The sequence below is a fragment of the Oncorhynchus keta genome, chromosome 16, assembly GCF_023373465.1.
Source record: "Oncorhynchus keta strain PuntledgeMale-10-30-2019 chromosome 16, Oket_V2, whole genome shotgun sequence".
In the NCBI taxonomy this organism is placed as follows: Eukaryota; Metazoa; Chordata; class Actinopteri; order Salmoniformes; family Salmonidae; genus Oncorhynchus; species Oncorhynchus keta.
The window spans coordinates 17,550,598-17,577,458 of NC_068436.1; the positions used below are offsets into that span (position 1 = coordinate 17,550,598).

At 44.9% G+C, this 26,861-nt stretch overlaps 1 protein-coding gene across 1 annotated transcript in view; it reads left to right on the top strand.

The window, feature by feature from the left end:
- Window positions 1-12,513: 12,513 nt before the first annotated feature.
- Window positions 12,514-26,861, top strand: part of LOC118380594 (CXXC-type zinc finger protein 4-like) — a 37,739-nt gene continuing 23,391 nt past the window's right edge. The window contains 4 exon segments of the mRNA XM_052464875.1: window positions 12,514-13,785; window positions 15,745-16,240; window positions 16,243-16,739; window positions 19,273-19,350. Of these exon segments, the coding sequence (XP_052320835.1) occupies window positions 15,877-16,240; window positions 16,243-16,739; window positions 19,273-19,350 (939 nt within the window). The 5' untranslated portion in view covers window positions 12,514-13,785; window positions 15,745-15,876.

The following is a 26,861-nucleotide window of genomic DNA, read 5'->3' on the forward strand; positions in this document are numbered from 1 at the left end:
ATGTAGTCTGTATGTAGTAACACTGGTAGTACACTAGTAACAACATGCTGTATGTAGTAACACTGGTATGTAACAACATGCTGTATGTAAACACTGGTATTACACTAGTAACAACATGCTGTATGTAGTCTGTATGTAGTAACACTGGTATTACACTAGTAACAACATGCTGTATGTAGTAACACTGGTATTACACTAGTAACAACATGCTGTATGTAGTATTACACTAGTACACTGGTATTACACTAGTAACAACATGCTGTATGTAGTAACACTGGTAGTACACTAGTAACAACATGCTGTATGTAGTCTGTATGTAGTAAAACTGGTATTACACTAGTAACAACATGCTGTATGTAGTAACACTGGTATTACACTAGTAACAACATGCTGTATGTAGTAACACTGGTATTACACTAGTAACAACATGCTGTATGTAGTAACACTATTACACTAGTAACAACATGCTAACACTGGTATTACACTAGTAACAACATGCTGTATGTAGTAACACTGGTATTACACTAGTAACAACATGCTGTATGTAGTCTGTATGTAGTAACACTGGTATTCCACTAGTAACAACATGCTGTATGTAGTAACACTGGTAGTACACTAGTAACAACATGCTGTATGTAGTCTGTATGTAGTAACACTGGTATTCCACTAGTAACAACATGCTGTATGTAGTAACACTGGTAGTACACTAGTAACAACATGCTGTATGTAGTCTGTATGTAGTAACACTGGTATTACACTAGTAACAACATGCTGTATGTAGTAACACTGGTAGTACACTAGTAACAACATGCTGTATGTAGTCTGTATGTAGTAACACTGGTAGTACACTGGTAACAACATGCTGTATGTAGTCTGTATGTAGTAACACTGGTATTCCACTAGTAACAACATGCTGTATGTAGTAACACTGGTAGTACACTAGTAACAACATGCTGTATGTATGGTATTACACTAGTAACAACATGCTGTATGTAGTAACACTGGTATTACACTAGTAACAACATGCTGTATGTAGTAACACTGGTATTACACTAGTAACAACATGCTGTATGTAGTAACACTGGTATTACACTAGTAACAACATGCTGTATGTAGTAACACTGGTATTACACTAGTAACAACATGCTGTATGTAGTCTGTATGTAGTAACACTGGTATTACACTAGTAACAACATGCTGTATGTAGTAACACTGGTATTACACTAGTAACAACATGCTGTATGTAGTAACACTGGTAGTACACTAGTAACAACATGCTGTATGTAGTAACACTGGTATTACACTAGTAACACTGGTATTACACTAGTAACAACATGCTGTATGTAGTCTGTATGTAGTAACACTGGTATTACACTAGTAACAACATGCTGTATGTAGTAACACTGGTAGTAACACATGCTGTAGTAACACATGCTGTAACAACAGTCTGTATGTAGTAACACTGGTATTACACTAGTAACAACATGCTGTATGTAGTAACACTGGTAGTACACTAGTAACAACATGCTGTATGTAGTCTGTATGTAGTAACACTGGTATTACACTAGTAACAACATGCTGTATGTAGTAACACTGGTAGTACACTAGTAACAACATGCTGTATATAGTAACACTGGTATTACACTAGTAACAACATGCTGTATGTAGTCTGTATGTAGTAACACTGGTATTACACTAGTAACAACATGCTGTATGTAGTAACACTGGTAGTACACTAGTAACAACATGCTGTATGTAGTAACACTGGTATTACACTAGTAACAACATACTGTATGTAGTAACACTGGTATTACACTAGTAACAACATGCTGTATGTAGTAACACTGGTAGTACACTAGTAACAACATGCTGTATGTAGTCTGTATGTAGTAACACTGGTAGTACACTGGTAACAACATGCTGTATGTACCAACACTGGTATTCCACTAGTAACAACATGCTGCATCGTATGAGTCAATTGCATTTCCATTGCTTGGGAATAGAGTTGAGTGCTTTTTGCAGTTACACAAGGAATAGGAACTGCTCCCTAATCCTGTTGTGTAGGAATTAGTAATGTGCCAAAACGCCACCAGAGGGCAATGTGTCCAATGTATTCAACCTGATGTCACGTACCGAGAGGTTTTTTAAGGGTCGTCCATGAAACTCAACCACGCAGGAAAAATGTGTGTGTGTGTGTTCCTTAATAGCGTATTACATCTCCATTACAGTGTTCAAATCCAATATCCAGCTTCATATCCACCGTCATGTCCTGTAGTTTCATAAGCAGCCCAGAACCACTAATACACAACCACCAGGACCTTCTCTCCATGTCCAAAGGAGAGTATAATGACAGGGTGTCCTAATGTCTTATACTGTATCTCTAGGACCTTCTCTCCATGTCCAAAGGAGAGTATAATGGCAGGGTGTCCTAATGTCTTATACTGTACCTCTAGGACCTTCTCTCCATGTCCAAAGGAGAGTATAATGACAGGGTGTCCTAATGTCTTATACTGTACCTCTAGGACCTTCTCTCCATGTCCAAAGGAGAGTATAATGACAGGGTGTCCTAATGTCTTATACTGTACCTCTAGGACCTTCTCTCCATGTCCAAAGGAGAGTATAATGGCAGGGTGTCCTAATGTCTTATACTGTATCTCTAGGACCATCTCTCCATGTCCAAAGGAGAGTATAATGGCAGGGTGTCCTCATGTCTTAAACTGTACCTCTAGGACCTTCTCTCCATGTCCAAAGGAGAGTATAATGGCAGGGTGTCCTCATGTCTTATACTGTACCTCTAGGACCTTCTCTCCATGTCCAAAGGAGAGTATAATGACAGGGTGTCCTCATGTCTTATACTGTACCTCTAGGACCTTCTCTCCATGTCCAAAGGAGAGTATAATGGCAGGGTGTCCTCATGTCTTAAACTGTATCTCTAGGACCATCTCTCCATGTCTAAAGGAGAGTATAATGGTTTAACTATTCATTTCAACATTGAAGAAGTTTAGCATCCATTTACCCTCACATAGAGGAGAGAGCTTACCTCCTCGTCTCGCTCTCTCTATCTACACTGAACAAAAATATAAACGCAACATGTAAAGTGTTGGTCCCATGTTTCATGAGATGATATAACATTTCGAAGAAATGTTCTATATGCACAAAAAAAGCGTATTTATCTCAAGTGATGTGCACAAATATGTGTAAATCCCTGTTAGTGAGCATGACTCCCTTGCCATGACAACTCATCCACCTGACAGGTGTGGTATATCAAGAAGCTGACTAAACAGCATGATCATGACAAAGGTGCACCTTGTGCTGGGAAAAATACAATAAAAGGTGATTCTAAAATGTGCAGTTTTGTCCCACAACACAATGCCACAGATGTCTCAAGTTTTGAAGGGGTCTGCAATATGCATGCTAACTGCATAAATGTCCATGAGAGCTGTTGCCAGATAATTTAATTTTAATTTCTCTACCATAAGCTGTTTTAGAGAATTTGTGAGTACGTCCAACCAGCCTCACAACCACAGACCACGTGTAACCGCACCCCCAGGACCTCCACATCCGGCTTCTTCACCTGCGGGATCATCTGAGACCAGCCACTCGGACAGCTGATGAAACTGTGGGTTTGCACAACCAAATCATTTCTGCACAAAACAAACTGTCAGAAACGTCTCAGGGAAGCTCATCTGCATTTTTTGTCGTCCTCACCAGGGTCTTCACCTGACTGCAGTTCGGCATTGTAACCGACTTCAGTTGGCAAATGATCACCTTCGATGGCCACTGGCACGCAGTGTGCTCTTCACGGATGAATCCTGGTTTCAACTGTACCTGACAGATGTCAGACAGCGTGTATGGTATCGTGTGGGCAAGTGCTTTTCTGATGTCAACGTTGTGAACAGTGCCCAATGGTGGCGGTGGGGTTATGGTATGGACAAGCTTAAGCTATGGACAATGAACATAATTGCATCTCATTGATGGTAATTTGAATGCACAGAGATACTGTGACGTGATCCTGAGGCCCATTGTAGTGCCATACATCCGCTGCCATCACCTCATGTTTCAGCATGATAATGCATGATAATGCATGGCCCCATGTCGCAAGGATCTGTACACAAAGCTGAAAATGGCCCAGTTCTTCCATGGCCTGCATACTCACCCATTGAGCATGTTTGGGATGCTCTTGATCGACGTGTACGACAGTGTATTCCAGTTCCCTCCAAAATATCCAGCAACTTCGCAGAGCCGCTGAAGAGGAGTGGGATAACATTCCACGGGCCACAATCAACAGCCTGATCAACTCTATGTGAAGGAGATGTGTCGTGCTGCATGAGGCAAATGGTGGTCACACCTGATACTGACTGGTTTGCTGATCCACGACCCTACCTTTTCTTAAAGGGATCTGTGACCAACAAACGCATATCTGTATTCCCAGTCATCTGAAATCCGTAGATTAGGGCCTAATTTATTTATTTCAATTGACTGATTTCCTTACATGAATTGTAACTCAGAAAAACCTTTCAAATTGTTGTGTGTTGCTTTTATATTCTTGTTCAGTATATTTCTCTCTCTGTTTCCCTTCCCCCCTTCTCCCCCCCCTCTCTCCCCCTATCCTATCCCTCCTGTAGAATCATGGGAATTGTGCGCTCTGCCCGCGGCGCTCCGGTAGGAGGCGTGTGGTAATGATCTGCTCCTTGCTTGCCAGCATCGCCCCTCACAATTAATTCCCACTTCGCCTCACACCTCTCTCCGCGCTCTCCAAAGAGGGGAAAGGGAGGCCCTCTCATTAGAGAACTGTGACATGCAGCAGTGTGCGTGAGCAGCAAGCAAGTCTCTCCTCCATTTTGCCCATGTTTGTTTTATGGGCTGCCGACATGTCTGCTTCAGAGATGCTTCATCCATCCATGATTTTGAGGGGAGAACTGTGTGTGCATGTGTGTATGTACTATGACAGGGTGGTGTGTGTGTGTGTGTGTATCATCAACTCTCACCAATGCAGATAGACTGACTGACACCTCAGAGCCAGAGGTGCAGTTTCCACCCAGCTGGTCTAGTTGAGATGTTTCTACTTAGCTTGTGTTTTTGAACTTTTTGATGCGTGGAGATGATTACTTATTCACTGTTGATAGCTACCTGTTTGATGTTGTTCTTTACTGCTAGCCCCAGGCCAAAAACCCCAATACACACACCCACACACACACTGGTGTTTTTACAATTAGACTAGGCTTCTACACTTTTGCTACAAACTCCATGCAACAATTAGTGCCAAAAAAAACTGATAAGAAATTGTTCTCTTTTAAATCATTTTGAAGCTGTCCACTCTAGTTCTACATGGGATTCTCCATCAACCACAAACCACGAGGAAATGATGTTTGGCTGTGCTCTGGTGTGTAGGCCTACCTGCATTCACTTCCTAAGTAAAAAAATGGGACAATATCACAAAGTCTCCAACCTCAAACTCCCAGATGCATCTGAATCCAAATAAAACGGAAGCGGACAACGTGCAGAGACATACTGCATCTCAGAGAACACTGCTGCTCAGACATGCTATGAGGGTTACAGCGGTGGCAGTAAACTGCATCTCAGAGAACACTGCTGCTCAGACATGCTATGAGGGTTACAGCGGTGGCAGTAAACTGCATCTCAGAGAACACTGCTGCTCAGACATGCTATGAGGGTTACAGCGGTGGCAGTAAACTGCATCTCAGAGAACACTGCTGCTCAGACATGCTATGCGGGTTACAGCGGTGGCAGTAAACTGCGTCTCACGGAGTCCACTCGTTGTAGGAGCGGTGCTTTTAGACTGTTTTCCTCTATTACATCGATATTCTTTTCTCTCGCCATTGTGCTCGGTACCGATTTATACTGAGTCTGCCATTGTCGACTTTGTCTGTCCGAGTCTTCAATGCCGGAATCCAGTCAGATAAATAGAAGCTAGTTATGGTTGAACGTTCTGACGGAGAGGAATCAAAAGTTGTGTTCATGTTGCTTGATGTTGATGTAAGATGATGATTCATTGTATTTGTGTGTGTGTGTGTGTGTGTGTGTGGTGTGTGTGGTGTGTGTGTGTGTGTGTGTGTGTGTGTGTGTGTGTGTGTGTGTATTTGGGCGTGCAGGTATGCACGTGTTTGTGAAAGTGTGTGTGTTTGTGTGCTACATTTTTCAACTGATCCAGAATGTTTGTGGCTCAGCTCCTGCAGCCCGTAGAGCACTCATGACGTTTTATGTGTACATTTCCAACCTTCTCTTTGAACCTCTTCCTGATCTAGCTGGCAGGCTTTTTATGATGATCTGTTTTCTCCATTTTATGGACACCGTTGACCCTCCGTCTAGTGGGGGACAGCATGATGGAATATTGCTAGCCTGTCCATCTCTATGACATAAAAGGAGGCACAGACACAGATGTACGTCAAATGTGTTGACAGTACTGTCTTTTTACCTAAGATCAGGTTGAAAACATTGCCAGGTTTTGGACAGAATGAGATGACCTGCTCTTTTCACTGAACATGTATTTCCCTTTACAGATAGGCCAGTGTTCAGGTAGTGCCTTTCCTGTCTTAAACTACCTATAGCAGACCTTCAGGTTAAATCATCAGATATTACACTACACCACAGCCTCTCCATCACTCCACATCTCTGACAGAGCACAGAAAGGCGGTTCTGGACGGATGTGAAACATAACATAGTGGTGGATAGTAAGAAAATACCTTCTAAGAGCATAAGCACTGTGTGTAAAGACTTCCTGCGAGCAGAAGGTGTGTAAAATATACACGTTTGAAGCTTTGTCCTCCTGAGCCACGTTCTGAGTGTGACTGGTTGGCGTAGCGTCGCGTCTCCAATGTCTTTGTATTTGCCAAGGCTGCTTTCTCACCTGCTTCCTCAGATGAGCACGACGCCTCAGTGTTTGCTGATATTGGCACGGAGGCAAAGCGAGAGCACTCGCCCATTTTCCTGTGGTGTGTTCACTAGGAACCAAACAGAACCAAATGGAACGAAACGGGGAGGGACCTAGATGAATTTGTCAAATAGAAACTCTCATTTCCATTGCAAAATGTTTCTGACTAATGATTACGCCCCTGTTCTATTGCAAACGGGGACACTTTGGCCGTTACACGTGGCAGTCACTTATTTAATGGTCCGTGCTAGCCGGGATCCTTGGGAGGTCCCTACCCCATTGAAGTTGAAATATAAAATGGTACGGTAAGGGTTATGTTTAGGGTAAGGAGGTCCCAAGGAACCCAGATAGCACTGATCCTTGTTTAATGAAGTCAGACGTTGTTGTTTGAGAGAGCGTCTTGGTTTGAGGTGGATGTCTATACAACGCCAAATGCCAACAGCTGGCACTTGTAAGAAAATGATTAGGTAAAATGATAACTCAACTCCAAGAATGGTGATATTTTAATACACTGATGTTAGTAAAGGAGACAGGTAAACTGTTGCGTAATACTAGTTTAGTGATAATTACGACATCTCTTGTGAATGTTAAATCATGGTCAGGTTGTACACTGGTTGTAAAAGGATGTTTTTAGATTCATATTTCACTGATTGTAAGACCAGAAAACAACTAAAATATGACTTTCAACGCTGTCTTTATGACATCATCAAGAAATAGGAAGTCTTCACCTGGTTGTAATATGGTTCACGTCTTTACAATCCCAAACCAGTTTTGAACCCGATGATGACCTCATTATGACGTCTCATGCCGAATTCTGCCCGCTGTGTAATGTGCCGTGTAGTTTCCAAACCTGGCATTGGTCTGGACTCTCTCACCCTTCTTCATACAAACACATCCAACCCTTTCTACCACAATAAGCTTCCTGTTTGTTATCTTTGGTCAGGTTAATCACCTTCTGGCGTCTAAGGAAGCTCTTCGTTGTTGCATTGTCCTATTGTTTACATCTGTGTGGCTGGTCATGTTTTGTTCTTTGTTTACACACTAGCCCTCCAACAATGTACTTTCCAACCACTGGCTGCCTTGAGGTTAGATGGAGTCATCGTTTCCATGCAGACTACAGCTGTGTCTCAATACACAAGGATGTTGTCTTTTGAGGCTGTTAACATAGCCCTTTTAAAGTGCCATTTCCAAGGTATCTTAACATGCTGCTTATGGATTGAGACACAGGCTACGTGCCAGGAGTCATAGTTGGTCAGGTCACGGTGTCACTGTCAGCAAAGCTGCATGTTAGATAATTAAGGGTGCTGTACACACTCCAATTAAGCTGGGAAATGGTAGAGCGGTGTGTGTGTGTGTGTGCACTCACTCGTGCTTGTGTGCCCCAGTATATCAGAGAGAGATAGCCAGGGTGAATACAGGTGATCTGCATCATGTTGCCACAGATGGAAGGATAATGTGCGTGAGGTGAGACAGCACCATATATTACCTCAGAGGGGAGGGGGAAATGAGGCAGGTTTCTAAATAAACACCAGCCAAGGTCGCTGGCGTGCTGAGGAGGCGCATCACTGTCGACGCCACTGCCGTGCAGTAATCTCCTCACACTGTTTGTTCCCTTCCCTGCCTGCAGTCAATCACTCTCTCTCTCTCACATGCTCTCTTTCTCTCTCACATTCTCTCTCTCTCTCACATTCTCTCTCTCTCTCACATTCTCTCACTCTCTCTCTCTCACATGCTCTCATTCTCTCTCTCTCACATGCTCTCTTTCTCTCTCACATTCTCTCTCTCTCTCACATTCTCTCACTCACATGCTCTCTTTCTCTCTCACATTCTCTCTTTCTCTCTCTCTATCACTCTTTTTACACTATACTTTCTGTCTCATCCCTCTTTCTCTCTCTCCCGTCTTTCTTTCTTTTTCCCTTTTCTATCTCTCCCCCTTTCTCTCTCACTCTACCTCTCTCTCCTCATGCTCTAGGGGGCTCAGGGGGATGCTAGTCTCCATAACAGGCAAACTGGATGAGCTCATCAGATGCACCTCCAGGATGAATAGCACTATAACGTTGCTCCTCCTCCCCCTTTCCATCTCTTTTTTCATCATTCCATTGAGAAACAGCTCCAATGATAAGACTGTGCCATTCTATTTATTATAGAATTCATTAACCAATATTAGGAATAATTTCACGTCTTGTTTAACCTGGAGTGTAATTTATGCCCATACTTTGATGATTTTGATGAATTTCCATTTATATACTCAGTAATTTAATTTATTTAAAGGGGCTCTGACAACAGATATGAGGACTTGGAGAACAAGAAAGATTATGCTCTTTCTCTCTCTCTCACAGACACACACACACACACACTCCCAGCCCGCATTGCCAATCCTCCCATGTCCAACCTCCACACGCCCAGGCCGCCTGGCCCAGCCGCCCGTGTCTCACATACCATGACCTTACTCCTCCTGGATCCCATTTCCATCGACTAAACGCTGGCTACACTTAAATCTGGCATCGTCATTATTAATTACTCCTTGGAGTTCACTTAAAATCCAGAGGAGGAGGGGGTGTGTGTGTGGTGGGGGGATTCTGGGGCACACGGCCAGGAACAAAGGCCTGCCACGTGGAGCCCATTCCTCCCACAACTATCCTAGAGACACAGCCGCCCCAGTCGAGACCCTGCTTCCTAATGCCCTGTGTGGCTTAGCGAGACAGAGGTTAGGACCACCTAGGCAGATTTCCCCAGGGGGGTGTGGACGCTGGTAAGATGAAATGATTTTCAGTCGGTGATGGTTAGGCAACGTAGACACAGATGTGATGTGTAAATGTGCAGCGGCTGATACTGATGGTTTACATGTAATAGAAGGGTTAACCAAGAAACACTCCCAAAGGACTACGGGCTCTATTCAATCCGTAGCACTGAAGATCCGCTTTATAGTGCGATTGACAATTAAATGGCAACGTTCCCGCGGCCGCGGAGACTCACTTCGCTCACGGTAAACGCTGCATACGTCGGCTCAATCGGAAATGACCTTTTAATTTGACCTCTTATCTTCAGCGATACTTCGGCAATATGGATTGAATCCAGCCCTAATTAGATGCAGAAATAAGAGCATACGAGTAATGTTGAGTTATAGCTAACCACCACATGATTCCCTGTATCCAACGACAAGGACTGCTGTTGTTTCTATTAGTAATTGTTCATGAGGGGGATCTCTGTGTAATGTAAGCTCGTAGTAGGATGCATGACTTGGCAATATTAATGTATGTTATCATCTAAAGATTATTTTGAGAATAGGTTGCATGGTTTTCTGTATAGGCTAAAGGCAACGGCTACACTGCCATCAATACAATGTTGTCGGTATAGTGTAGTTACAGCATTAGCCTACTACACAAATATAATCAACTTTCTACATATAACTACAGAGGTAGGCCGTGTTGAATGAAATGCCAATTTGGCTTGTTTCTTACACTGGCGAGTGCCAACACTATAAATTAAAATTATGGCAAACCATTAGTACCCGTCTCCTTTTATAGAATAGGCCACACTGGCATCCCACTGGCTCAGGCAGACAACTTATTCAGGAGTGCGGATCTAGGATCAGATCCACCCTGTGCATACAATCGTATTCATTATGATCTAAAAGGGAAAACTGATCTTAGATCAGCACTCCTCCTCTGAGACATTTCATTAATATGGGCCAATGTATTTTACCGTTTTTAGGTGCACTACTTGACCAAAAGTATATATATTTTTATTTGTTTTAACCTTTATTTAACTAGGCAAGTCAGTGAAGAACAAATTCAGATTTACAAGGACGGCCTACACCAGACAAACCCGGATGACGCTGGGACAATTGTGCACCGCCCTATGGGACTCCCAATCATAGCCGGTAGTGATACAGCCTGGAATCGAACCAGGGTGTCTGTAGTGACGCCTCAAGCACTGAGATGCAGTGCCTTAGACCGCTGCGCCACTTGGGAGCCCCAATATGGACACCTGCTCATTGAACATCTCATTCCAAAATCATGGGCATTTATATGGAGTTGATTCCCCCTTTGCTATAACAACCTCCACTCTTCTGGGAAGGCTTTCTAGATGTTGGAACATTGCTGCGGCAACTTGCTTCCATTCAGCCACAAGATCATTAGCGAGGTCAGGCACTGATGTTGGGCAATTAGGCTTGGCTCGCAGTCAGCATTCCAATTCATCCCAAAGGTGTTTGATGGTATTTGAGGTCAGGGCTCTGCAGGCTTGTCAAGTTCTTCCACACCAATCTCAACAAACCATTTCTGTATGGACCTCGCTTTGTGCAAGGGGGCATTGTCATGCTGAAACAGGAAAGGGCCTTCCCCAAACTCTTGCCACAAAGTTGGAAGCACATAATCGTCTAGAATGCCATTGTATGCTTTGGCGTTAAGATTTTCCTTCACTGGAACTAAGGGGCCTTAGCCGAACCATGAAAAATGGCAGAGACCATTATTTCTCCTCCACCAAACTTTACAGTTAGCACTATGCATTAGGGCAGGTAGCGTTCAACTGGCATCCGCCAAACCCAGATCCAATGGCGGTGAGCTTTACACCACTCCAGCCGACGCTTGGCATGGCGCATGGTGATCTTAGGCTTGCGTGTGGCTGCTCAGCCATGGAAACCCACCTCATGGAGCTCCCGATGAACAGTTATTGTGCTGATGTTGCTTCCAGAGGACGTTTGTAACTCGGTGTTGATTGTTGCAACCGAGGACAGACGATATTTATGAGCTATGCACTTCAGCACTTGGCGGTCCCGTTCTCTGAGCTTGTGTGGCCTACCACTTTGCGGCTGAGCAGTTGACACGCTTAGATGTTTCCACTTCACAATAATAGCACTTATAGTTGACCGGGCAGCTCTAGCAGGGCCGAAATGTGAAGAACTGGTGTGGCTGATATAACTGAATCCACTAATTTGAAGGGGTGTCCACAAACGTTTGTATATATAGTGTATAACTGTGAAGGGTAGTCCTTCACAATGGAATACATTTACATTTTTTGAGTATTTAAACTTGTTTTACTTTTTAAACTATAGATTTATGAAGCATATGTGTATACAATTATGTAATTTACCCATTCAATCATTCTCCATAATCAGTGCTTACTATTGCCACAATCTCTGGGAACTCCGGAAAAAAAATTTGCTCTGACTGGGGAAAATCGATTTGAATGGTCATCCAACTCGGAATTCCAGCACCGGAACTCGAGCCTCCTTTTAGAGCTCCGACTTTCCGACATGAAGATCACTGACGTCATTATTTGACCTCGTATTTTTCGAGTTCCCAGTTGTTGTGAATGTGGCAGATATTCCAGACGTTCTGTTAATTGTTCCGCTCATTGTCTTGGCTGATTTGTGGGAGTGGCTAATTGCCGCACAGGTGCCTGTCATTTGTAATCAGGGGTGTGTGTTGCTGTCTGTTTGGGAGAGCCATTGTTTTAGCCGCAAGCAATTTTTACTTGAAAGTTTACCGTTTTAAAATAGGCTACTTATTTAAGTGTATTTTCAAGACATTTGAAAGTTGACAAGTGATCTGACAGCTTTGTCACTAATTATAACTCAAATCAAATTTTATTTGTCACATACAAATAAAATTGTCACATACACATGGTTATTTGTCACATACACATGGTTAATCAAATTATAACTAAAGGTAGATTTCGGTCAAATTGGGATCAACTTCTATTTGGGCAAATAGCCCAGATCTATTGAAATCGCATTGTGTTGGCACTTTTCATGCATAGTCTATTCATGAAATGAATTATCTTGAGTTTGAGGGATGTTTAATAATTTCAGGCTAGCCTACAACACCAACTGCACATCTATAGGCCTAATTTGTGTTGGTTGAATGATTGGCTCGGTAATTAATTGGCGCCATAATTTCATGATTCAATACATTACCATATTTCACGTGCATTAGCGAGAAATTATATTCCATAATATTGTGAATGGAGTGCATCTCACATGGGCACATAGAATAAACGTGCCGTGCATCCATGTGTTTCTACGCGGGAGCCATGCATTTGTGGCCATCGGGAAGGATTTATAGCCTAATCGTGATGAATCCCCGTGGTGGCACGCGCAGGTCTTCGTAATTATGGCAGTCGTTCTAACCGAGAGGGGAGAGAGAAAAAAAACACCCTGATAGGAGGCATTTTATCTTCATCACTGGACCGCTCAATTCCAATTAATTTGACAAGATTTCCCTCACGCGAAGCGCAAATCCCTATTAAAAGACGCATACTGTAAATGACAACCCTCTAAACGCTTCGCGTGTCCGAATGAAATGGAAGAGGAGAGAAAGGGAACGACAAAAGGTTAAGACGCAGCTTCCCGGAGTTATTTCCCGGCAGAGCGCCCTAAGCCACAGTCATTGGCCCTAAGCCAGCCCCCTCCGGAGTGCTCCTAGTGTTTCTATAGTAATTTCTAACCAATGATCAGTAGGTGTCCACATCCTAGCTTCCTCACCTCAGCACCAATCAGCCACACACAGCGACAGGAGACAGCACGGAGCTAACACTAGGCAGCCACACACAATACACCTCGGACCAAGCAGAGGAAACACCTACAACGCACCGTTATTTCCCCCCTACAGCGCCGTGGTTTTATAATAATACACCGTTTTTTTTCTTCTAAAAAGCTCGATAAGCTATCGCTTTAAGTTTGCTATTTTTTGTACTTTTTTTCTCAAGCCAGGAAAATAAGTATGTAAACATGCTCCTTTTGTTTTGAGCGCTCTTTTTCAGTGTGGCTGTGCTCTTCCCACATCCTCGCGTTATTTTATATCTCCATCGCGCCTTGCGGTAATGTGCCGCTCTGTGTTGGCAGCAGACTGCTAGGCGTCTGGAATCTCTTCTCGCCAGGAACCTGGTAGGTAGGTGATGCTCTTCCATTTTACCCAGTACAGGCAGCGTCATATGATATTTTGCATGCTTTTCTGAGACTGCCCCCCCGATTTACGTCGGCTAAAGCTGTCGGTAAAGTGATCCAGGCGCTGTCGGATTGATTGTAACGGTTTATTTGTACTGTCCAGAGCCTTCTATGGATTGTTTCTGCATGACCTTTGGTCTCCGAGTGTCTCCGACAGACCAGACTAGCGATAATTAATGGAAGCCACAGCAGTCACAAAAGGGCTCGTCAGTCGTCATCGGACGTACACTACTGTGGTCCTCTCTCTGTCTCCCTCTCTCGCCCTCCCTCTCTTTCTCTAAGTATCGAACATTTCTGTCTTTCCAAAGTTTGTTTACAGGCTGAGAATCGATAGTCGTGACTTGATTGCCTTTGGGCTGCCTATTTTGCTCTTGGGGTGAATTGATTAAGTAATAATGACTGCGAGCAGGGCCGATCATTGAGGCATGGAAGGTTTTGTTTACTGGTGGCGGTGGGGTGCTTTTGGAATGGCACACCATGGCATTTTTTTTTGTTTCCACCTACTATCTATCTGTCTTATCTATATTATGCATTTGTATGGATATTTACTTCATATTATCAGGTAGGCTGTCATTGTGTTCAAACCGTTACTATTACATTTGTTTAATATTGTGATTTTAGAAAAAATGATTTTTTTGAGCTTTGTCCTCAAGTTGAATATTAATAAAACAAAAACGGTTAATCCATTATTTGGCATGGATTTCATAATTCAGGAATTTCATTTTGTGGTAGAGGAGATGTAAGCACAATTACTGCTTGCTGGGCAGTTGTATATATGTTCTCTCTCAGTGGTTCCACTGTTCCTGTGTGGATATTTATCATTCATTTTGGGAGCTAGCTGTTGGGTTGTACCATGGAAGAGACTCAAAATGCTTCAGTGTTTACCCGCAATGGATTGGCTTTGGCAATTAAACAAAGAATGAAAGAGCCTGCAAAAGTTAATGGAGAGAGGGGGGAGAGAAGTGTCTAATGGGGCTTTTATCAGTGGAAACCAATTCCAGACAGACTGGGGGAGAGAGAGAGAGAGGGAGGGAAGAGAGGAAATGGACTCTTCCCCCCCCTAAGGCACTTGACACTACGGTTGTCTGTGGAGGTCTGTCTGTGGCTTCACGGGTTGGATTGACATGCACCAGTGGTGGTCTCTCTCTCCGCTGTCAGTGTAATAGAACCCGGGATCCATGAATGAAAAGCAGGTGCTGTTAAGAGGCCGAACGGGAGTGGGTTTACATGGAAGAGACCGTGTGGCTTTAGAAGAGCATCAGTGATGGTGAAGATAATATATAATGTTGTCCCTCGTGAGGTGTTCAATGTGCACATTGTTTTGGAGACTGTAGGGTATCAGGATAAGGTCAGGGATTCTGAAAACAGGTTGGTTTTGTGTTGACGTTCCAGAGTAGTTAGTTTCAGTGAGCATGGATGATGCTTTTTGGTTGAATATTGTGCTTATATTGTTAAAGTGACTGGTGTCGTTTATATCCCATCCATATGTATTTGTTTATCCTCTGCCAGAATATACCATCAAATACATAATTGATAAGACTTATTTCAATATATCCAGGAATCCTTTGACAACCATATTAAAACAAATCTCTTGATATTCTCTCTGACATGAAGCTAGTGCTGTCTTCTCGAGCATGCTAATTCCTATATCCCGTTATGACATGTTGGTGTGTCACAGCTATTATATTATTGTCACCAGATAAGGATCTGCTCGCAATAGTTTGAGATGCGTTTCATTATAAAATAGTCCGAAAGAAGAAAATGAATGACATGCCAGCTGATTCGTCAAACGTCTTTTATCAGCTTTTTATCTCATGGAAAAACTTTGAGAAAATGTAAATTGATTAGGCTGAGGATGTTGTTTTCCTGTTGTGTCTGTAATTGTTTGTTCTTTGTGTTCTAGTGCTGGAGGAGACAGAAGCAGGATGGTAACATATTGTTGGTGGTAACCAGCAGCTTCTAGTTTGACGAAGGCCACCGTTGACGGCGACCCCAGACTCTTCCCCAGTGAACCCTGCTCAACCGTCCCCCAGCCATGTCTAATATAAACAATGCTCTCTGCATTGAGAACGGACAGAACGCAGACGTGTCTCTCTTACAAAAGGATAACCTTCAGAACCTGCAGAACTTGCAGAACTTGCAGAACCTCCAGGATGGTGGATTAAGCCAACTTTTGGATTATAACGCCGAGATGGAACGGTACCGCTCTTTCGCAAACTTTTACAAAACCAACGGCGCGTTCGGCCAGACGGCCAAGATCGCCCGCATCACGACCCCCATTTTCCCCAGTGCCCGGATAGGCATGTCCCCGTGGAACTGCGATAACGCCATGCTCTGGGGGAGGAAATCGGCCACAATAAACCCTAATAGGACCAGCATGCACAGGAATGACTCCCAGAGGCCGGGAAACATGGCGTGCCGCCAGAAACGCTACAGCAAATGGCAAATAATAATTTCCTCTCTACCTTATCCCCCGAACACTGCAGACCTTTAGCGGGAGAATGCATGAACAAGCTGAAATGCGGCGCCGGCGAAGCAGAGATAATGAATCTCCAGGAACGTGTCGGAACTTTTTCCGCCATTCCGGCTTTAGGGGGCATCTCATTACCTCCCGGGGTCATCGTCATGACAGCCCTTCACTCCCCCGCAGCCTCGGCAGCCGTTACAGACAGTGCGTTTCAAATTGCCAATCTGGCAGACTGCCCACAGAATAATTCCTCTGCGTCCGGCGGGAACCCAGCGAAGAAGAAACGGAAGCGGTGCGGGGTGTGCGCGCCCTGCCGGCGGCTAATCAACTGCGGCGTGTGCAGCAGTTGTCGGAACCGTAAGACGGGCCACCAGATCTGCAAGTTCAGGAAATGTGAGGAGCTGAAAAAGAAACCCGGCTCGTCGCTGGAGGTGAGAAAATAGAACCAGGACACCAGGGGGGGGCCATTCACTCCCTCCCTCTTTTCCTTTCTTTTGTTATTATCCTTCTCTCCCCTCCTTCACCGTCCTCCCTCCCTCCCCACACTCCAAAGTATTAACCTTTTCATCCAGTCACGTTTTCTAAGCCCTTGAAAATAGTTTCCATGCCCACCCATGCCTGAACATCCCCCCGGCTTCTCCAATCTGCCTACCCGCCTAGCCTAATTGGCAGTAATTAGGGGTGTTTGTGCGGAGCGCAAGCTGAGCTTGGCTCAGACACCCCGTAATTGCTGCCAGTCAGGCTGGGGCTGGAACGCATCCGAACAACCCCGGGCTTGGCTCGGCTCCAAGCCAGAGCTGGGAAATGGTTTTCAGCAGAGAGAGCGAGAGAGGGGGTGAGAGAGTCATCCCTCTCTGCACCCCGGTCATTTTAACCAATTATGGAGACCGTCTCTGGACGGTGAAGATCGATTACCCACAAAGCACCAGGGCCGACCACCGTGAGAGTGATGGCAGGGCCCGCTGATGGCGTCCTTCTCATAACACTCCCCTAGTTTAATACGGAGGGAGGGGTGTAATGAAATAAAATCCCCCCCAGACACATTCTGTTCGCCTGATCCTATAGGAATTGATTGAGGATAGCGGGTTTTTGAGGTGAAATCATTTTCTATTGTATTTGAGGCCATTATGACCGAATGTGGATCAATATTTTAGGGGTGATACTTTTCACATACTTGAATACAGTAATGATGGGCACTAGAAAACAATTGTGATGCAAAGACGTCTGGAAGTTTTTTGGGTGATGCACTTACAGTAATGGGATAGTGCTGGAAAAACTAGTATGGGTGTGTTTTTGGTTTTTAGACCAAGGAAGGAAAGAGAGAAAATGAACAAATAGAATTGACAGCTAGCGAGAGCATTTAGTTTCAGTGCCCTCTACATTCAGAGGGCAGGGCTGTTTTTTTTTAATTGCTGATTTTAATTGATTTATTTGGCGCCTGACATTTTGTTTATAAAGGACTGTGGTGGAATTCAGATAGTTGTAAGATTGTGTTCATGGTAATGACTTCCTCTGACACAACACAGGTTTCTATTGTGGTACACCACCACAACACACTATGGCGCGGTAGGCCAGCATGGGCCAGCGATTGGTTCAATAGTTAAGTGGCAGGTGGAGCCGGGTTTTTAAAAAGGGGTCCTAATATAATATCACTTGGTCTAAAGTTGAATAACTTACTGTACAGTACGTCTCTCTTCAACGTTTAATAGTCCTCGTCTACTCCCCCCGTAAATTTTTCAGAACTTGGTCGTGGTTATGAATGTGTTGAAAGCTTGTTGTTCCTTTGGAGATACAGACATACACTGAGTGTACGAAACATTAGGAACACCTGCTCTTTCCATGACATAGGCTGACCTGGTGAGTCCAGGTGACAAGCTAGGATCCCTTATTGATGTCACTTGTTAAATCCACTTCAATCAGTGTAGATGAAAGGGAGGAGACGGCTTAAAGAAAGCATGTTGTTCCTTGTTAGGCGGTTTTCTTATTGCTTCCCTTGATGTTTCTTGCCTACCTTATAGAAAACAATGGAAACATTGATTCATAACTCCTAAATAATGCACAGGATCAGAGTGAATATGCAGATGGATGCATGTTGTTTACCTTTATGTAACTAGGCAAGTCAGTTAAGAACTAATTCTTATTTTCACTGACTGCCTGGGAACAGTGGGTTAACTGCCTGGTCAGGGGCAGAATGACATTTTGAACCTTGTCAGCTCGGTGATTTGCAACCTTTCGGTTACTAGTCCAACACTCTAACCACTAGGCTACCCTGCCGTCCCTTGTTGTGGATCTAGTGAAGTAATAACCCAGGACATCTTTTTATTATTTACTCATCATACCGCCAATTTGTCCAGGATTTTGTTTGGTTCCAACAGACTGTGTATAAGAAAGTGAGATTGTTGGCTGGTTCCATGCTTCAGACTGAATTTTATGATGGAATCAGTAATGATACTGTCCTGAACTGTCTTCTAGGTCCGTCTGAAGGGTTGTGAGTTAATGGTTTCTGTGTTAACGGTACACTATGGAGGTTTAGTTTGTTTACCTCAAATTTTGGATTCAGTTTAGACTGTATGGTACACGCATATACTACCCTGTATCTTTATTTGGACAGAGAAGCTAAACATTTGGCTCTTACAATCCACTATTTTGGATTTGAGATCAAATATTTTCTGAGGGGATAGTACAAAATGTCACCTTTTATTTGAGGGTATTTTCATGCTCGTCTGTTTAACCATTTAGAAATGAAAGCACTTTATGTATCTCGTCCCCCATTTGAAGGTGTCACGTTTGGATGGATTTATAGTGCATTCACTTTAGTCAAGTTAATGATTTGGTCCCATATTTGTAGCGTGCGATGACTACATCAGGCTTGCATTCAGTGTTGACTGTATGGTGCATGTGGTAACATATTGATCACTTTGCTGCCTCCATTAAACCACACAATCCTTGTTACCCGTGTTACAGGTAGGTCCGTGTTTTCCTAGACTGGTCCCTGATCTGTTGACAAAGACCTTAGGCGTTGGCTATACAGCCTGGGACCAGGTTAGTGTTATTGATACTTGGCTTGATTACCAGTACATCAACATCAGCTTTACGCCATATAACTCCTTTAACCACAAGAGACATAATATTCCCTCTGCACCTCCCTCTGAAACCTGCTTGTTGTGGGTTTTAAAGTCCTACTCTAGTCTCTTGTTCACCTCATTTAACACCCAGTTCACTTAACAAAAGGCCGATCTCAGTAGGTGGTCCTGGGGGGGGGGACTCTTTGAATGCCCTACTCCTTGGAAGTTTGAAGTTGTCTAAAATACACTCTTTTGTGCAGCAATTTCTTTTGGTATCCTTTAGCATGTGTGTTTACTTAGTTTTTCAACAGGAAAAGTGAAAAAATGACTACAGGATGTCGTTAAATGCTGGGGGTTGCAGGTGTCTAATAGAGGCTCATTTGATGTTGACTCCACATCCCAGGTCCTAACAGGTGTTCTCAAACGAGGTGTTCAGGAAGACGCCCTTTCATGCCTGATGGATGGTTTGGCTGGGTTCGGGAAAAACATCCATTTGCCATCTAAGACCGTTGGAATTACCATGGAAGGAAGGAAGGGAGGGCGTGAAAAACAAAAACAAATCCAAACGTGCTTTTAAAAGAGAGATGGGTACTTGAATTGTGAGTTCTGTCATTCAGATTATGGGGTTCCTCTTCTACCGGTAACGGTAATTATTATTTTTGTCTCGGTACCTGTAATTATAGAATCGGGTTGTGCCGAGGAGGCTGTGTGTGTGTGTTGGGGTTCAAAGGCATTGTAGAAGGTGTGAAGTTAGTTACATACCCACTTGGGTTGGATGTATTTTTGATATGTTCAGATTCAGTCCTTTTTCACCACATCTCAGTGCTGTAAACAATCCTGCATGGTTCCATGTTGAGACGCAAACATGGTGAAAATAAGCACTCGAGCTTGTTTGTATAGTCTTCAGGACAGGTGCACGCAGTCACACACTGTCACGCAGTCGCACGCACGCGACTCACAGTCGTCACTCGCAGTCATGCTGTCGCACGCACGCAGTCACGGGGTTGCACGCCCGCATGCAGTCGCTCACACGCAGTTGCACGCACACAGTCTCACTCACACAGTCACACTCACAGTCCCCCACTCCACACACACACACACGTAAACATTAGCAGCCTGTACCTCTCACCTAGGAAGGGAGGAAGAGACTATAAGCTAGCGGCAGAAGCCAGTTAGATTTGGTTGTCAGTGTTTTCCACATGGGAATCACCCTGAACTAATTATATCTTAAGTAGCGCTGGATAAATGCAAATCAGAATTTTACTCACACCCCTGAAATCGGAGAGCCAATTTAATCTAATACCCCCTTTAATTTAGCGCACTAATGCAGGACCCTGGAGGATTGCCCTGTGTCACCGCTGTGCTGTTCTGTTCTGCAGCAGTCTGTCTACTTCTCTCGCTCTCTCAATCTGTCATTCCCTCATTCTCTCTTTGTGTCTCCATATCTCTTTCCCTCTCTCTTACTCCCCCTCCCTCAATCAATCAATCAATCAATCAATCAATCAATCAATCAAATGTATTTATAAAGCCCTTTTTACATCAGCGGATGTCAAAGTGCTATACAGACACCCAGCAAGCAATGCAATCTCTCATTCTCTCTCACCCCTTCCATTTGTCTCTCTCTCTCTGTCTCTCTCTCTCTCTCTCTCTCTCTCTCTCTCTCTCTCTCTCTCTCTCCTCTCTCTCCCTCCTTTCTCTCTCTCTCTCTCTCTCTCTCTCTCTCTCTCTCTCTCTCTGTGTCTCTCTCTGTCTCTCTCTCTCTCTCTGTCTCTCTCTCTCTCTCTCTCTCTCTCTGTCTCTCTCTCTCTCTCTGTGTCTCTCTCTGTCTGTCTCTCTCTCTCTCTCTCTCTCTCTCTCTCTCTCTCTCTCTCTCTCTCTCTCTCTCTCTCTCTCTCTCTCTCTCTCTCTCTCTCTCTCTCTCTCTCTCTCTCTCTGTCTCTCTCTCTCTCTCTCTCTCTCTCTCTCTCTCTCTCTCTCTCTCTCTCTCTCTCTCTCTCTCTCTCTCTCTCTCTCTCTCTCTCTCTCTCTCCATCCTTTCCATCTCTCTCTCTGTCTCTCTCTGTCTGACCCCATAATGGATTAGTGTGGTGTAGAGGAGGCATCTCACCCAACCTAACATTTCCCCAGCAGCTAACTCTGCCTAGTGTGGCTCCAGGGTTCTAGGTGCAGTCGGTGTTTGTGTGTCTGAGAGAACCTATACTCCTCTTTATTTCAACAGGGAGTCCCATTGAGACCAAAGTCTCCTCCGCAAGGGGGCCCTGCGTCCTGCAGTTAAACACAATGTCATTGTAGCCCTGGTACGGTAGACCAGGTCTCACCAGGGCTGTGACTCAGACAGTTTCTGAGTATATCCCAAATGCTTATGTCCTGCTTCCGAAGGCACCTTCCAACTGAAGTGTTTTACTGAACCCACGTGTTATTTCTCATCTCTACTCTTCTTTTACTTCAGTCTTACCACTTAGTGTGTGGAGCGCTATCACACTGTTACACTGTAGTTGATTTTAGGGAAGGACTCATGTTCCAGGACTAATGTGTATCCATTTCTCTACCAGCCCCATTCAGAGGTTGTCTTCATAAACAGTTTAAAAGTGTGAGAGAGATGCAGCTTAAATGCACCATGAATTATTGAAAGATCGCTAGGGGCTGTCAGAGGGAATGAGATACTCCGTTTCCCCCACGTGCTAAAGCTACTATTGCTCATTGAGCGATCTTCACAAATTCATACGAATAGCGATGCGCGAGTTAAGACGACGACAAACTGTGATTGTGGATGGTTGGCTTGTTAGTTTTTAAAGATGGCTGCTGTGTTGTGCGCTGAGAAGTAAAGGCATTGTGCAGGACTCTTTCCCCCCCTGAGTGTGTTGGTGTATCATAGTGCTTTGTGATGTCACAGACCAGAGAAATGTTCAACATCTTTTTCTATTCAGTACAGGGTGAGGCCCTGAGACTCCCCATTCAGATTGTAGTACTTGGTACAGATCTATATTTCAGTCAAACAAATTCAGAGGCCGACGGTCTGCTACATTTTCCTTTATTCCCAGTCTCTCTGCTAGTTCTTCACTTTACTTGACAAATGGGTGCTCTATTGTACAATCTAACCTCTTTACAATCTTGCCAATAAATAAATATTATCCCATTTAGAATGATTGAATGAATACATCTGAGATTTGTACACAAGATGTTATAAGGCTCACGTTTACTGCAAGATGTCAACAGCAAGAGTATGTCTTCCTAGCCTGCTTGAGAGACAAGGGGACAATTCCTCAGACATTTCAAGTAATATTTTATTGATTGAGTTTCTGAGACTTCCAATGTATCCTTGTATCTTGTAAACAGAGCCACTGTTCACCGTGACACTATATACTAAAAGGAGATGATTAGCTAGCCTTGGAAAGGTGTTTACAGGCTATCTCTGATACCATGGGTTGTCTTAACATGCAGGAGAGAGACAGAAATGGAGCACAATCCCATTGAACAGAAAACCGCTTCTCAATTAGCGAATCTGAAAGGCCACCGCCATGGCATCGGCCCCAGGAAAAACAGAGTGCCACGGAAAATGGCGTGCATGCAGCGCTCTCTCTCGTCCTCCTCTCTCTTTGTGGCGTGTTGTGAAATACATGAAATGGCGAGATGAAACGTCGGCGGTCAGCAGCGGCACAACATCCTCTGGCATAAAAACAACATTTTCTTATTGTGATGAGGCACCCTAAAATGGTGGGAGGCAGGACCTTGAAGAAAATAGAGCCAGGGATCCATCTCAAGCCTCTTAATGAGAGAGAGGCCGCGCCAAATAATCGCCGGACGCGTCGGCGGGACTGCGCCCCGAGTCTAATTTGTTTTAGGTGTGCTCGGAATAGATAAGGACCAATCTGTGGCCTTTTCTTCCCTCTCCCTCTCCCCCAACCTTTGCCTCCCTGGAGATAATGCAGAGTCGCTCCCCCCAGCCAATCTCTTCAGGCAGAGAGTAGCGAGGTAGAGTGGGGGGTGGCGAGAATGAAATAAAATAAACCTGAGGGACAGACGGCCTTTTAGATCGGCGGATCTTCTATCTTGTTGGATTTATTTGAGTTTTAAAACCACCGATTTAATTTGACGGAGGTCTGAGTGAGGGAATAAAAGACGGAGGGGGAAATGAGGCTCCTCACACGCGCGTGGTCTCAACCTGAAGGGCAACCTTAAGCTTCTGTCAAGACAATAGGATTTTGCCAACCGAGCTGCCACGCAGACCGCTTAATTATACATACCTAGCCTCTCTTCTCCTCCCTGCTGCATTCCTGCATGCTACCCTCTGCCCTGGGCTACTCATGAGAAGCCAGGGTCTCTCGGTCTTTGTTCCCTTCTTGTCTTTTTAACATTTATTTATTTTATTAAGATTTGTCTTGCAGCAGCGGTGGCTCTGTCAGCTTTCATTTGCAACACCACTATAGGCTATACTCCCAGTCCCGCCAGCAGCTAGCACAAAAGCTCTTAAAGAATTGATAGTTTTGCCACTGCCACCAATTAAGTCTGGGGTGTAATCGGAGGTGCCCTTACAGCCCCGCGGCCCGTCTCCTCCCTCTGCCCCCGTTTTGATTTAACATCCCACGGCTCGGTGGAGAGAGGGAACTCGTTGTCATTCGCCTGAATAATAGGAGAGGTGGGATGAGGGAGCGGGGGAAGAAGGTGGGATGAGGGAGCGGGGGAAGAAGGTGGGATGAGGGAGCGGGGGAAGACGGTGGGATGAGGGAGCGGGGGAAGACGGTGGGATGAGGGAGCGGGGGAAGAAGGTGGGATGAGGGAGCGGGGGAAGACGGTGGGATGAGGGAGCGGGGAAGACGGTGGGATGAGGGAGCGGGGAAGACGGTGGGATGAGGGAGCGGGGGAAGACGGTGGGATGAGGGAGCGGGGGAAGAAGGTGGGATGAGGGAGCGGGGGAAGAAGGTGGGATGAGGGAGCGGGGGAAGACGGTGGGATGAGGGAGCGGGGGAAGAAGGTGGGATGAGGGAGCGGGGGAAGACGGTGGGATGAGGGAGCGGGGGAAGACGGTGGGATGAGGGAGCGGGGGAAGAAGGTGGGATGAGGGAGCGGGGGAAGACGGTGGGATGAGGGAGCGGGGGAAGACGGTGGGATGAGGGAGCGGGGGAAGACGGTGGGATGAGGGAGCGGGGGAAGAAGGTGGGATGAGGGAGCGGGGGAAGAAGGTGGGATGAGGGAGCAGGGGAAGACGGTGGGATGAGGGAGCGGGGGAAGAAGGTGGGATGAGGGAGCGGGGGGAAGACGGTGGGATGAGGGAGCGGGGGAAGAAGGTGGGATGAGGGAGCGTAACGGAGCGTGGCAGGTGGACAGCGTGAAAGTGCAGGTGCTGGGGACGTTAATGTGTGGCACCTTTAAATTTTAAACAGATGGTAAATTATGGATGGTCGGCTCTGGCAGAGAACTTAAAGGTATCCCGTCATTACTGGGAACCCGTGTGAAGGGAGAAGAGCGGATGTTAGTAAGTGCAACGAGGCCACTGCGTCAACCATGGCAGTTTAGGTCTTAGCACATTTACAGAAGGATATTCATCTAATTGTAATATAGTGTTTCTCAGCTATCATTGCAGATAGCTAATCATTTAGAATATGGTAGGTGCAATGATGAGGTGTCTATTGTTTTCAGGAAGAATCAGGAGAAAACAACCTGTTTGTCTGGGTCTGAAATGGCTTCCTATTCTCAATGTAGTGCACTATAATGGACCCCTATTCCTCATTTACCAGTAGGGCACTATATACTGTAGAGGATAGGGGGCCATTTCAAACACAGCCATTGACAAAACCCTTTCCAATATCCCTCTGCCTCTCTTTCTCTCATCCAAGGGAATTGACAAGGAAGTGAGTTTCTGTCATCTATTTGTGGTGGATATAGAGATCGGTCAGTGCGGTTAAAGCGTCTCAATTTCTGCAAGTCAGATCCACGCCGATCACCACCTCCCTTTACTCCGGGTCTGCTTTCAAATATGAATATTTCATGTCAAGCATCTGATACCGTGTGCAGAGAGACATTTTAAGGCTTTGTGTTGTTGTTGAACCCCTCAGGGTTAGAGAATGTCACTAGAGGAGTGAAGTCAATCACTGCCCCCCGAGCAAAGAGGATAGAATGGATGGTGCCTCTGTTGATGACATCAGGAGGCGTATTTTCCATTCACAAACCAGGAAGGACGTTGTCCATTGAAATATAGAGCCTTTGTCACTTTTGCTGTTTACGTTCAATGACAAATGTATTATATAGCTATGGTTGTAGAACTAGAATCCACCATAGAACTATAGAATGTTGTTCATATTCTAAAAGGAAGTAGTTTTTGTCACCATAGAACTATATCATGAATTATTCTACGGTTGTCACACTGAGAGAGATGGTTGGAGTAGTTCCACTGTGAAGAGCAGTGGGAGGATCTGGAAAGCTTTGAGAGAGATGGTTGGAGTAGTTCCACTGTGAAGAGCAGTGGGAGGATCTGGAAAGCTTTGAGAGAGATGGTTGGAGTAGTTCCACTGTGAAGAGCAGTGGGAGGATCTGGAAAGCTTTGAGAGAGATGGTTGGAGTAGTTCCACTGTGAAGAGCAGTGGGAGGATCTGGAAAGCTTTGAGAGAGATGGTTGGAGTAGTTCCACTGTGAAGAGCAGTGGGAGGATCTGGAAAGCTTTGAGAGAGATGGTTGGAGTAGTTCCACTGTGAAGAGAAGGAGGATCTGGAAAGTTTGGGAGATGGTTGGAGTATTCCACTGTGAAGAGCAGTGGGAGGATCTGAGAGAGATGGTTGGAGTAGTTCCACTGTGAAGAGCAGTGGGAGGATCTGGAAAGCTTTGAGAGAGATGGTTGGAGTAGTTCCACTGTGAAGAGCAGTGGGAGGATCTGGAAAGCTTTGAGAGAGATGGTTGGAGTAGTTCCACTGTGAAGAGCAGTGGGAGGATCTGGAAAGCTTTGAGAGAGATGGTTGGAGTAGTTCCACTGTGAAGAGCAGTGGGAGGATCTGGAAAGCTTTGAGAGAGATGGTGGGAGTAGTTCCACTGTGAAGAGCAGTGGGAGGATCTGGAAAGCTTTGAGAGAGATGGTTGGAGTAGTTCCACTGTGAAGAGCTGTGGGAGGATCTGGAAAGCTTTGAGAGAGATGGTTGGAGTACTTCCACTGTGAAGAGCAGTGGGAGGATCTGGAAAGCTTTGAGAGAGATGGTTGGAGTAGTTCCACTGTGAAGAGCAGTGGGAGGATCTGGAAGGAGCTGGTTTATTTTGACGCGGTGTGACCACTTTCTGTGTCTGATCAGTGTGGAGCTGGATGACTGAGCAGGGGGTCGTCTGCTTAGATTAGTTCAGTTTTAAAAGCTTTGCCTTCAGCGTATCACGTTGCACCGTTGGCTGGCTGTTTTCTGGCTACGCTGTGACTGGGTGTCGGTTTTCTGTTTTAGTAGTTTGTCTATCTTGGTGTCAATCAAATCTGTGTCCATTTGAACCTCTTCTCCTATAGCATGACGTTAGTGT